The 14188-nt window shown below is 45.2% G+C and overlaps 1 protein-coding gene across 8 annotated transcripts in view; it reads left to right on the forward strand.

The window, feature by feature from the left end:
- The window catches only part of TRIM2 (tripartite motif containing 2), a 162638-nt gene that overhangs the window by 87162 nt on the left and 61288 nt on the right, over positions 1-14188 (forward strand). For 2 of the 8 annotated variants that reach the window (XM_073892378.1, XM_073892380.1), the window contains exon 1: positions 12245-12482. The exons of 4 other annotated variants lie outside the window; for them this stretch is intronic. In XM_073892378.1, coding sequence (XP_073748479.1) covers positions 12480-12482 — 3 coding nt within the window. In that variant the 5' untranslated portion in view covers positions 12245-12479. Of the gene's footprint in view, positions 1-12232; positions 12483-12506; positions 12637-14188 lie in introns of those variants that run through there. 2 more of the 8 variants (XM_073892379.1, XM_073892383.1) reach the window with 2 other exon arrangements.

Here is a 14188-nt window from a genome sequence, read left to right on the forward strand (position 1 = left end):
CTTTCTTTCTTTCTTTCTTTCTTTCTTTCTTTCTTTCTTTCTTTCTTCCTTTTTTCCTTCCTTCCTTCCTTCTTTTCTTTCTTTCTTTCTTTCTTTTTCTTTTTTTCTTTCTTTCTTTCTTTCTATTCCCTGGAGTCTGCCTTCTCTGTGAATCCCCCCTCTAACAGGATGTCGTGGTTTATTTTTTCCCTGCCCTTTGCCATGTGGAGGGCCAGAGTCTTAACCTTTTAGTCCTCGCAGGCTTTGTGGTGGGTTCCTGTTTCTCTGCTATCTTGGGAACTCCTGCCGTTTGACTGTGATGCTTACGTATTTATACACTCGAAACCATTAACTCTTCAAATAGACCAGCTGTGCTGTGACGGACCTTTGTTATTCCTCAATATAGTTTTTCTGTTTTCATCTAGCAAGACCTGTGCTTGTATTTCCAGTTGTTTCTGCTGAACCGTCCTCCAGAACTAATGTAGTCATAACGAACCCCACACAGCCTGCAAAGACTGCCAGCTCCCCAGGCCCGCCTGTGAGGAGAGGCATGTGCTCATAGACAGGATATGGCCACAAAGGTCCAGGTGTTCTGAAGAGATACATGGTGGGGGGTGGAGATGGGGAAGACAGCTAAGTGAGAGGTGAGCATGTTGGCAGGGCCCCTAGGACCAGGCCTGATTCTTTGGAGAAAGTATTTTGTGGCTTTAAAACCACGAGACTGTATCATCTCAATGGTTCTTTGCAACTTTAAACACCTCAGATTGTATGAAAGGATGAGAGTCTTGTGCCTTCCTGCTTCCAGTCACTGCTGGAGAGGCTCTGCCTGAGCAAGAAGGGAAGTGGATTTGGAGCCCGTCAGGGGGGCTGGGGTAGTGAACTGAGTATTCCATGGGATTAGAAAGTGATGGAGTTTGTGCTCTTGATTCTAGTTGTTGGTCTGAGACTGAAGATCCATGTGACAGCGAGGTGGCTCATATCCCTTTGGAGAGTACCAATGCTATGCACATGCTTGGGTCAAGATGAAAGACAGTACCACGTTCTTTGAACTTAGGCTTGTGCTTCTTGATGGGTAGGGAAGGAACATTGGGTGCCATTGGGTATATCCTGGCCAAGGTCCTTTGCCAGATCCCAGCTACTCACTTTTTCCTTTCTCCAAAAGTCCTGCTTTCTTTCTACATCAGATAGCAGTTAAAACAAAGAGGCAGGTCTGTAGGGAGCCAGCCGATGATCTCTGACTCGAGCTATATATACATCTGTGCCTGGGCTATGTTCTTTCCAGAGGAGAATCCCCACCGAGTTAGAGGGCATTATTAGGACACCTGACCTTGTGGACTGCACAACACTTCAATCGGGTTGGATTAGCAGTTTCATTATCTGGTAATGATAGCAAGACATGGATAACACATAGTTTTTTTAAGGATGTAGAAGAGTAGATTTGATTCTTGGAATAGCTTTATAAGATAGCCTTTGTATTTCCCTTGAGTCAAGGGAAATAAGTTTAATTATACATTGCAGTGTGTCTGGAATATGGCCTTTTTATAGCATTAGAGAAAGGATTTCTGGCCCGTGAGGAATTGGATATGAACTAGAGAGTAAAAATCTTCCTGATTTGCCATGGGAAGTAAAGCAAAATGTCCTATTTCCATTCACAGATAGTTAGAAGGTAGGAGAAGAGACAAGGAAAGAAGGAATTAGGAATTACATGGTATTATTTGCCGTGGAGTTGACTGTCTTGCAACTCAGTCACTTGCAATTTGATTTCCACAGTGGTGGGACTTGGCCTCTTTTCTGGCAGTTTCTTCCTGCCCTCCTAAAATTTCCCCAGCCTTTGCTTACTATAGCTTGTGTCTTCTCTCCTACAACGTGTGTAAAACTCAGGGTTGTTGTGACCTTCTGTGATGTTTCTTACACCTGGATTTCTCGGTCCACAGCACTGAGAAGTGAGGTACACGGTTCTTAACACCTGTGGGGAACAGCTCACCTCCATCCACAGAACATAGGGGGATCGTGCATCAAAGGAAAGGATTGTCTTTTCCATTTCTTGTGCACAAATAAATCATAGATATTATAGGTATCGGTTACTTAATTGTCTTTGTTTATGCACAAATAAATTATAGTTATTATTTTTCTTTTATGAGATTTTTGCTGTCCTTGGATTAGTTTGTAAACTTGTTAAAGTTCGTCGGGCTGTGTCTTCATATTCAAACTCTGAATGAGGGTATTATGGACCCATTCCCTTTGAAGCAAAATCCATAAAAGGCAGTGCCAGCCACTTCATTAGGTTTGATCGGGGTGGACAAAACTATGGCCTGCGTCTCAGATCTGCCCCACTGACTGTTTGTTGTTTTTTTTTTAAGATTTTATTTATTTATTTGACAGAGAGAGACACGGCGAGAGAGGGAACACAAGCAGGGGGAGTGGGAGAGGGAGAAGCAAGCCTCCCGCCGAGCAGGGAGCCCGAGGCGGGGCTCTATCCCAGGACCCCGGGATCACAACCCAAGCCAAAGGCAGACCTTTATGACTGAGCCACCCAGGCGCCCCTATTTCTTTATTTTTCAGTAGGTTCCAGGCCCAGCATGGAGCCCAGTGCGGGGCTAGAGCACATGACCCTGAGATCAAGACCTGAGCTGAGATCAGGAGTCAGATGCTTAACCGACTGAGCCACCCAGGTGCCCCAGTTTCTACATTTTTAAATGCTTGGGGGAAAAAATTAAAAGGGAAATAATATTCTATGACATGTGAAATTTATATAAAATTTATATGTTTTTATAAATGCGGTTTTATTGGAACACAGCTACATTCTTTTATATATTGTCTATGGCTGCCTTCACACAACAATATTGGTGAGTGGTCACGGATGCTGTTTGGCCCACAAAATCTAAAATGGAAATTGGGCCATTTACAGAGAAAGTTTGCTGACCACTGGGCTTGAGTCATTAGAACAAAAATAGTTGACTCTTTCCAGCTAGGCACTATGCTAAGTAGCTTTCAGGTGTTGTCTTATTTAATCCTCATAATGACCCTATGATGTGTACTCTTACTGCCATTTTACAGATGAGGAAAAGGAGAGTCAAGAGGGTGTGTAATTTTCCCCAAATCACACTGCTGGTCAGTGTCAGAGCTGGGATTTTTTTACCCACATTTGTCTGATTCCAGAGTCCAAGTATCACCCACCACAGAACACCATACCAGTTGGGAGCAACACCCATGAGCATCCTTGGCAGGTTTGAGGTGGAGGCCACAGATAAAAATTGTTTATTTGAGATCAAAATTTTTTGTTAATTTATTATTTGAGAATTATGTTTATGTCTCTCTCTCATGAGTGTGCATAAGTTCCTTAAAGATAGTGACCTAATGCCAATGCAGCGCCCACCTCATAGTGGAAGCTAAATTAAAAGCTCACTGAACAAAGTAAGTGGGCAGGGAGTAGAGAGAGGGCAGGAGAAATGGAGAAGAAGAGAGACAGGAAGGGGAAAAACATTATCAAGGAAGAGTCAGGGTGCCCCCATCATTGGCCCCCCGGCCATGGATGGCTACATTTGGCACGAAGGTGGCTCACCACATACCAGGACTCACAGGTGTCAGTAGGACACCGTGGGCCTGGTAGGCCCTACTTGACCCCTGTGCAAACCCTCTCTGCCGTGGCCTACCTGCTCCTGCTCCCCTTGCCTCTGGTGGTACTGTAGCTTCCTGGCATCTAGCACAGACACATTGCCAAGCCACGAGGTAGAGAGCTAGGCAAGTCGGTATTTGCATTAGAACATGTCCATTCAGTGGAGGACATGAAAGCAAGGCCTCCCATTCTCAGGTCCAGAGATGATGACTGTCATCAGAGGGGAAACCTTTGACTGTGGAAAGGTACCATAAGGAATCATTTCTTGTCTTATCTTTCCGAGGAGGCTGCCGACTCTAAAGGCAAGAAGCTCGCCAGGGAGGGAGGACTCACTTCCACTGGCAGATGAACAGCACAAAGTAGCAGACCTTGTATCTCATAAGAACAGGGGGCAGGTCCTGGAGCTGGCCTGGGATTCGGAGTTAGGGGGAGGACTCACCAAGAGCAACAAAGTAGCGCTCCAGCCTCTTACTCAACTGTGTCAAGCCAGCACTAAGTGGGTGAGAAGGCCAAGGGAGGCTGTGTCCAGCTGGGGGTGATAACGGAGTTTAGATATATCTTTTCTGAATTTACATGACTCTGCCGACTCTCATTGATTGATTGATTTGATTTGGTAGAAGAAAAGAAGTAATGGGGAGTCGTGCATTAACTAGTCTATTCATTCATCCCCCCAAAATAAATGCTTATTGAACCCCTATATGAGCCAGGTTCTAGGAATACAAAAGTAAATCATTAGGCATTTCTAAAAGAATTCAGAAATCTCGAAGTGGCAATACTACTGCTGCTACTGTAGTAATGTATGTATTGACTGCTTTCTATATACCAGGCACTATGGTAGTTTCTCTCCATAGACTAAACCATTTAATTATCGCAATTACACTGTGAAGGAGGTTTTTGTTCCCATTACATGGATGAGGAAGTTGAGGTCCAGTGAGGTTAATTTACTTACTCAGAGTCATAAGTGGCAGAGCCAGGATTCAAACCCACCCACCCTGTCACTAGGGCCCATAGTCTACACTGCACCACACAGCTTTGGATTATAGCACTTGAGACTGCTGTGTGTTAAGCACAGTGCAAAGACCCTTGGATACTATACCATTTAACCATCAGGACAGCCTCATGAGATAATATTTCCACAAATGAGCTTACAGAGGCAAGGAGCAACCTGCAGATTGAACAAGTACAGATGTGTCTCCAGAGTCTGTGCCTGAATTACGGTAACATGGTAGTTTGATTCTAATGTGGGGGTATGTGACCAGCGTGGCATGGAGCCACATACGCTGCTTAGGAAAATACTCTCGCCTGAGTCCATGTATGGGGGAGGCAGCCTTCGGCCTGTGATGTCAAGTTCCTCTATCCTCATATTACCTTTCTCCCCCAAGGTGACCAGACTCCTACTTCAGTTTCCCGGTTAAAGCACTGAGCTCTAAAACTCGTCGTAAATGCAGGCACGTCGAGGGGAGAAAGTCCCACCTGAACTCCGTAGCACCAAGGTCACGTTAGCGCAGTAGGGCGGGAAGGCAGGAGAGCCGCAGTCCCAGGAAATGGGAAAGGGCCACCGTTGGGTCACCCACACTGCAGGGGGCGGTCCCCCGCAGCTCACAGCTTTTATTGCTGTCCCCGCAGGCTTGACTCCCTTCTCTCCCCTGGCTTTCCCATCGCCAGCACTTGAATCAGTTACTTTACAGAGTGGTCCTGTTTCCCGGTGGGAAATAAGGTTAGAAAAGGAAACCTACAGAGAAGGGAAAAGAGAGAGCTTCGTAATACAAGCGGAGCTGCGGACACCTGGGTGGGGAAGGCCGCCTGCTGTTCTTCGGCGGGGGCGGGGCTCGGCGCCCTGGGGGAGGAGCCTGTTGCCGTGGAAACCACCGCCGGTGGCGCCCAACCCGGCGGTGAATGCTCCCGGGGCTCCGCGGGGCCTGGGAAACCCGGGCCGGCTGAGATTGGCCCTTGTCTGTGACTATTACCTTAGAATGGAGTGCTGGCCGTGACATTATCTGGTCGACAGATATGAACATTTCTCAGGTTCCCTCTGCACTACCTGCTGGTTTGCAAATAATCCATTTTATGGGGGTAGAGAGGAAGCAATGTGGGGACAGGGGAGGTAGTGCCTAGCAACGCATGAGTAACGGCGCGCCCACGTCGGCGACCCGCGGGCTCCCCACGCCCGGTCCTCAGGGTTCGGTCCCGCCCGGCTCAGCCAGCGGGGGACTTCTGCGGTCTAGAATCCCCGACTCTAGCTCAATCCCAACCTGCTAGTCCAAGCCTCTACACTGATTCATTAAACATGGTAAACCACCCAAGCACGCAGGAACTTGGCACCGCCTTGAATTTAATCGTCAGAATGAAAAGCGTGATCATGAAACTCCGCTGAAGGGAAAAACACCACTTGATACTGGTATGTGCTCATCAGTGTGGACATTAATGTAATTAGGAGTCCAGTGAAGACTAGGAGGTTATCTTCCAGGCAAACTCAGGACAGATAGAGTCAACTTTGAATTATACAGACCAGACAATGGCAGAACAAGAGTGTTTTGTTTGCTTGCTTTTCCTTTTTATTTTTGCTATTGTCAGAGCGAGACAAAGAATAAGAAGGGGGAGTGTGGCGCTGGGAAGTTTGATGTATCGATGGATGTCAGAGCCTTGTGTTTTGCTTCAGGCTCCTCTGTAAAGGACATCTTCAGGCTGAGAAGGGGCTTGGGAAGATCAATGGGAAGGAACTCAGACTGGGTAGACCACCAGCAGGGCCGTGGTTGTGGGATCCGGCTGTGAGTCAGACTCACGAGGCAGTTTTAATCTAATTTTATGGTTAGGAAACATTGGCGTAAAATAGAGACCAGGAGATATGGCACCTTTATCCCATTGGAGACCCAGCAGCTTTCTTTGCCCCCTTACCCACTTAGGGTATGTGCCAGGGATGAGAGCCAAGGTATGTGGGGGTCATACTCCCTTTCCCCCACCAATCTTTTATGTCGTCTGAGTTATGTAGCCACCTCACAGTCCTACTGGTGCACCCCACAAATGAAGCACACATAACATTCCCCATTTATCTTAACTCTACTATTTTCAAGGGAACACTGCTGTGGGAAAACCAGGTTATTCTCAGGCAGGCCTGCATCAGCCCAGGCCTCATGTTAACCTTTCACCCATGGTAGGTATTGTGGGTTGAATTATGTCCCTCAGAAAGATAGGCTGAAGTCCCAAACACTGTACCTGTGAATGTGACCTTACTGGGAAATAGAGTCTTTGCAGAGGCAATCAAGTTACAATGAAGTCGTACTTCATATGAGTGGGTCCTAATCCAATAAGACATGGTCCTTTAAGAAGAAAAAAGAGAGACACTGGGAGGGAAGCACCATGTGAAGACACAGAGACACACAGGGAGAAGGCAGACATGCAACAATGGCGGTAGAGACTGGAGTGATGCCCCTACAAGCCAAGGAATGCCTGGGACTACCAGAAGCTGGAAGAGACAAGGAAGGATCTTCCCCTAGAGTCTTCGGAGGGAGCTTGACCCTGCCAAACTCCGGTTCACATTTATTACACAATTGCTACTCCACCTTGGCTTGGTCATGTAACCTTCCTTTCTTTTCATTTATTTTTCTTTCTTTTTTTTTTAAGTGGGGGGCACTGTGTGTTTTGTGGGAGGGGCAGAGGGAGAGAGAGAATTTTTTTTAAAGATTTTATTTATTTATTTGACACACAGAGAGAGATCACAAGCAGGGGGAGGGGCAGAGGGAGAGGGAGAAGCAGGCTCCCGGCCGAGCAGGGAGCCTGATGCGGGGCTCAATCCCAGGAGCCCGGGATCATGACCTGGGCCGAAGGCAGATGCTTAGCCGACTGAGCCACCCAGGCGCCCTGGGAGAGAGAGAATCTTAAGCAGGCTCCACACCCAGCACGGAGCCCCATCTCACAACCCTGAGATCATGACCTGAGCCAAAATCAAGAGTAGGTTGCTTAACCGACAGAGTCAACCAGTGCCCCATGTAACCTTTCTGAATCTCAGTTTCCACTACAATAATAATAATGCCTCCTCTGTTTCTAGAATAGCAGATCAAAGAGAAAATGTATTATGAAGGTGCTTTCTAAATTATAAACCACCAATCAGGGATGCCTGGGTGGCTCAGTCAGTTGAGCACCCGACTCTTAATTTCAGGTCAGGTCATGATCTCGGGGTCCTGGGATCAGGCCCCGCGTCAGGCTCCGTGCCTAGCAGAGAGTCTGCTTGTGGATTCTTTCTCCCTCTGCCCCGTCCCATGCTCACACTCTCTGTCTCTCTCTAAAATAAATAAATCTTAAAAAAAAATAAATTATAAACCATCAATCAGATATGAAGAATTGCCTCTCCCTAATGCTCCAACTATTTTCCAATTCTGAGATGGACATTTACCTTTATATTATATTATGTTACTCATTTGTTTCTAGAAGGACTTTTGTCATTCTATATCTACTTATGGGGCACCTACTCTGTGATGGGCACTGCACTGGGGGCTGGGGAGTTAGAGGTAAAGTATGAAGCCATCAATAACTTTCAGCAAAGAATGCTATGGAGCACATAGGACTGACACCCAGTCAAGACTAGGGGCAGGAGTGTTTGGAATTGGAGAAGGAGTTAGGGAATTTTTCTTAAAGTGAATGGTGTCTTTGCTGAGTTCTGAAGAATTCAATGGTGTTAAACAGGGGAAGGAGTCAGGAAAGGATAAGAGCATTCCCAGCATAACAAATGGAGTGTGAGCCTGGAGTTTCGTGTTTCTTAGCTATTGGTAATTTGAGGGCACAAATGTACTTGTATGAGACTCCCACGTACTGGAAGATGTTTGGCATCCCTGCCCCCGGTACTAAGTGTTGGGAGTACCGGCCCACTCCTTGAGCACACAATCAATATGACAGCCAAAAACGCCCCTTCACATTTCCAAATGCATACCCCACCACTTCATGGAGGGGACAGGGGAGTTATCCTTTCCTGGTTGGGAGCCACTGCTAAAAAATGCATGGTGGCATGTCTTGGAACTGGAGTATGACTGGGGAGGAGAGAGGTGGAGAAAAATGAAGAAGGCAGAGGCCAGATCATAAATTACCTTGTATGCCATCCTAAGGAGTTTACTTTCTAGAAAAAACTTCCTTGATCGGGGGTAGATAGGCTGTATATAAAGGGCTTTGGGTTGAGCCTGGCCCATAAGACATGGTCGGTACATTTTGGATCTCTGTCTCCCAGGATCTTGTCAATCCCAATTTAGTTAGCACATGTTCTTTTCTTTTCATATTCACTGTCTGTATACTTCCTGAGTGTACATCACAGTCAAAGTGACTGATGACAGTTAACTCGCTAATGTCTGTTCAACTGGAGGGAAACAGTGGGGAGGGGCAAGACAGCTCCAAGAAGTCAGTGAGGTGTGTGGCAGCCTCCATCCCAAGGATCTGGGGCACTTCTCTGCTCTTGCAGCCTTACAGTCTAGCCGTGTGAGGCCTCAATTAAGCCAGCTCCAACTCAGAAAGAACCTGAGCCGTGGGATCCCAACAGCCACTACCACCACCATCCACCTTTGCCAGGGAGTGCCAAGGAGAAAATGCTGTGTCCTCCTAGCACATCCCGTAGTAACCCAAGGCCCAGGTTATAAATGATTGTATTCCTCCGCCAAGACGTGCACTAAAAACGAGGCTGCGTTTTCCTATAATCAACAATGTAATGTTTGTTAGGTTGCAGACTGAGCCCTCCAAACCCATTTACCCACACAGTAGTGAAGCCATAGTGATGAAGAAATTTGGAACCCACTGTCCTATATAATGCTTTTTCCAAGAAAGAGATATTTCCGATTCCAGATAAAAGATCAGAAACACATATGACCCCCATTTATTCTACCTTCACCTAAGGCTCTAGCCACACTGAACTACTGCTCTCAATTCCTGTGAGCCATCTCTTGCCTCCAAGCATTTGCCAGTGCTGTGCTCTATGCCTGAAATGTACCCCACACCTCCCTGCTGCAGCGTGTCCCTCCTGTGGGCTCCCAGAACCTCCACTTCTTCTTCCTGTCAAAGCACTTACCACTCCATGTAGCAATTGCCTACTTACTAATCAGTGTTCCGCACCAGATTTCAACCTTCCTGAGGGCTGAGATCCTCAATGCCTGCTCAGTGCCTGGCACACACTGGACATTCAATAAGTACTCATTGGAATGAATGATCGAAGGAGTATGTGAACCTTCTGTGAATACAAGCCCAGCAACAAGACCAAGGATTTTTCCCACTTTCCCACCATCTTCTGAGAACAGAGACTCGCTCCAGTTGTGTGCCCCAGAGTGTGGGTTAAGTGGAGGAAGAGAAGGAGAGAGGCCAGGAGGTTGTTCTGGGGGAGAGGTCAGCATTCGGTGAATTTAGCTTCAGAAAGGACCAGCCACAGCACAACTGGGAAGAAGAAGGACCCCCATCATACAGGTCAGACTCCTTTGTGATGGGCTGTCTTAGGAAGAGGACGTGGTCAAATGGAGGGCGGGTAGCCTGCTTGTGGTTTGAGGAGTCAGTGCTAATTAAATTGTCAACTTTTACAACAGTACATATGTCCACCCAACACCTGTACAGGAATGTTTATAGCAGCATTATTCATAATAGCCAAAAAGTAGAAACAACCCAAGTGACCATCCGCTGGTAGATGGATAAACAAAACATGCTATATCCATACAATGGAATATTTTCAACCATAAGAAGGAACAAAATACTGATACATGCTACAATATGGATGAACATTGAAAACATTATGCTAAGTGGAAAAGGCTGGACACCTAAGACCACATTTTATATGATTCCATTCATGTCCAGAATCTATAGAGGGGACTACAGAGACAGAGTAGATTAGTGGTTGCTTAAGACTGTGTGGCTGGGAAGGTAGGGGTGATAGCTAAAGGGCACAGAGTTCCTTTTTGAGATGTTGAAAACGTTCTAAAGCCGGCTGTGGTGATGGTTGCCTGCATCAGTGAATATACTAAAAGCCATTGATTTGTACAGTTTAAGTGGGTGAATTGTATGGTATGTGAATTATATCTCAGTAAAATTGTTAAAAAACAAAACTTTTTTAAAGATTTATTTATTAGAGAGAGAGAACGCACGTGCGCACACACACGAGTGGGGGGAGGGGCAGAGGGACAGAATCTCAAGCAGACTCCCCACTGAGCAGGGAGCCCGATATGGGGCTCCAGCCCACAACTCTGAGATCATGACCTGAGCCAAAATCAGAGTCAGACTCTTAACTGACTGAGCCACCCAGGTGCCCCACAAAACAAAACTTCTAAAAGAGGATGTTAACCTGGGCTTTTGAGAACTGGGTACCACCTGAAATAGCAAAATTGGCATGTCCTGGGTCTGTTGATTTCACTGGATTCTTTATGACCCACTCCTCAAAGATAATCATAACTGCTCTGCAGAGCTGAGTGCCCCATCATAGGGCTCAATGCAATGCCTGACTGCATGGAAAGAATGTGATGAATATTACTGTAATCAAATATGAGAATTAACAATTTTATTATTATTATTTTTTTAAAGATTTTATTTATTTGAGAGAGCACAAACAGAGGGAGGGGCAGAGGGAGAAGGAGAAGCAGACTTCCCGCTGAGCAGGGAGCCCTACACGAGGCTCTACCCAGGACCCTGGGATCATGACCTGAGCCCAACGCAGACGCTTAACTGACTGAGCCACCCAGATGCCCCAACAATTTTATTATTAAATAAAATGTTTAGTGTCCACTTTTAAACTAGTAACTAACCAACGTATAGAATACTATATGGTTCCCTGCCTCCATTGCTGTAGAAAAGGGAGCGATTGTTAAGTTCCATTCTGATATGTAAGCTTTGTAATTTCTAAAGTATTATTTGTAATATGAGGATCTAATTGTTTTTATATGGCTACTTTATCATTTTTATGTTATTAAAACCTTTTAAAAATAAGTTCAGTCACCTGCTAGGAAATCAAGTTATGTATGTATGTCAGGTTTGTCGTTTCTCAACCCTTAACTGAAAAACTTTCCCATCATCAGAGAAACAACGGGTTCTGTTCACCCCGTGAAGCAAATGAATGTACTGCATGATTTTTGTCAAATGATTAGAACCACAAAGAGCAGAGGAATGCCATTTGCATTATTCGACTTTGAGGAACTCTATTTTATAGACCCATTTCTGGGTACATACCAAGAGGGAAAACGATAGTAGATGCTTAACTGGGCTGTTGGGCATTTCTATAAATTTACATTTGTGTTTCAGGCTACTTAAAAGCCTAAAGGAAACAGGTATCTTTTTCCTAACTTAGGGAAGTAAGCGTATGTTCGCACACACCCAAATCACACCTCTGAATTTGAACTGAGGTATCATATACTTCCTTTTCCTTCTAGAATCCGTTCTCACCGCATGCCTCTTTTGCTTATCAGCACACCCTCTTTGATTTGTAGCTCGGCGCCTGTCCTTGCAGCGTGGCGCCGGCAGACGCGCGCCGGTGCCTCTCCCGGGCTTAATCGTGCAGCCACATTCTCGGTGATGGACCTCGGCGGCCCAGCAAGGGAGCGTGGAAACAGCTGACTGCTGACTCAGAGCGGAAAGCAAGCCACCCGCGAATCTCATTGCAGCTCGCTGCTGCATCCCTATCCCACAATCCCTTGCTTGGTTTGCTGCAGTCTTTTCAACAGACGCTGAGTGAGAAAAAGATGTCCTGTAAGATAAAGATTGATTCGTTTGAATACCGAAAGGGGTCTCCCACTTGTTAATGACCCAGAAACATTCCTGCCGACTTTCCTGAGCCTTCTCTCTTTTCCTCCATTTTTCTTCTCCTCTGTTCTGTGCAGGAACTGGCACATCACTACATAGAGCAGAAGATATGCTGGGCTTCTGATGATGGCTGCACTGCATGGTAGGGAATTTTAACCAGTCTCTTTGCATGGTGCTTCCAAACTTGGGAGTTTAGCAGAATATGCATTGTTCTTTTGGATTACCGCGGAGCTGCAGCGACAGGCTTGGGAGGATTTAATTCTTTGCCTCGTTGATTAGTCTGTCTGCAGAAATGGGTAGGTCCTAAATGTTCCGATTGCTGAGTATTATGCCAGGTGGATAACTGATTTCTCCTGCTCTCTCTATTCTGGTTTTTTTTCTTCTTCTTCTTTTCTTTTTCTTGATTTCTTTTTATTTTTTTCCGCCCTTCTTTCTCGGTGATGCTGCATGCTCTGTAACTATCAGATAGAGGGAGACCCACTCTTTGCTTAAACAAAGGCACCAAATTAAGAATAGGGAGAGTCATGCAAGATTTTCTTCTCAAGTTCCTAATGTGATCTGACTAGATTTTTGTTTTTACTTGTCTTCCATTTTAATGTGTATTCAGTTTATTTTAAAAAGAAGATCCCCCCCCCCCCCCCCCCCGCCCAGCGTGTCTTCGTTGGGTGGGAAGATGGGGATGAAATATTTAAGTTGCAGGATTCCTTCCTCCATACCCTAGGGTGGAGGAGAATGTGCGATTCGACCCTTCCCCCACCCGGTCCTCCGTCTGAGAACCCTGGGGTTGAGCTCTACGGTTCCCAGTTACCATTGGAAACCTATTCATTCATAATGCATGACTCGACCCTCTGAATTCTGAATGCCATTGATGATCAGCAAATATGCAGAAGATAATTTGTTTTTGTTTTTTGACATTTTCCCCTGCTTCTGAAGTACACTCAAATCTGGGTGGAGTTCAATGGTAGCTTTACACAGAAGAAAAAAAAAAACCCTTGGGTTGGACCTTAGGTTTGCTTCCTGAAACAGTGGATACGATTTTTCTGACAGCTTTCTCTACTAGTGTGCCCCACCCTGTCATTATTCCTTATTTTGGGAGGCTAGGAAAGCAAGTAGAAAGGCTATTTATTTTAAGCTAAATACTGAATGTTAATAAGTGGATTTCTGAACCAAAAGGTAAAATGATATTTCTGTCTTAAGATAGATTCAATGTCATTGCTTTAAGGAGCAGACCTAGATTCAGAATGAAACATTTTAAAAATTATTAGTTTGTTTCTTTGGCTTAGATCGAATTATTGTGGTTTTATTTCTGGTGAATAAATTGTTAGAGGTTTTGTTTATTTCTTTATTTTTTAGATTAGTATATGTAAGGAGAGGCATTGTTTGTCCAGATTCTTAAAATGATTTCTTAAGTATTAGGATTCAGTTCTGCTTAGTGTGAACCTATTATCTGCTGCCTTTCATTATTTTCAGGCAGATGCTTTAGCAGCACTGTTCCTAACCCGCTGTAATGTTAAATAATGCATGCCCCTCCCAAGCAAGCACACAACGAGAAGTTTCATGCATGCTGTGGTATGAGAAAGCAGCTTTTTGTTACAGAGACATGAGTAGTGGCCTTTCCTAAACCTCTAAGTATTTCTTTCCAGTTTTCTCCCAGAAAGACCCAAGTGATTTGCATTGGAAAGGTTACAATAGGACTGAAAGTACAAATGTTCTCTGATAGAATGTGCCTGTTTCAAGAAGTACGGATGCATGATATATGTTCCATATATTTTTAAAAATGGAGAATAAAATCTATACATATTTTTCACCATACTTAATATTATAATCCTGAAATGTCTTATTTTTTTT

This window comes from Callorhinus ursinus, unplaced genomic scaffold (genome assembly GCF_003265705.2).
Source record: "Callorhinus ursinus isolate GAN/ISIS: 27379988/994484 unplaced genomic scaffold, GSC_fseal_2.0 scaffold4, whole genome shotgun sequence".
Lineage (NCBI taxonomy): Eukaryota > Metazoa > Chordata > Mammalia > Carnivora > Otariidae > Callorhinus > Callorhinus ursinus.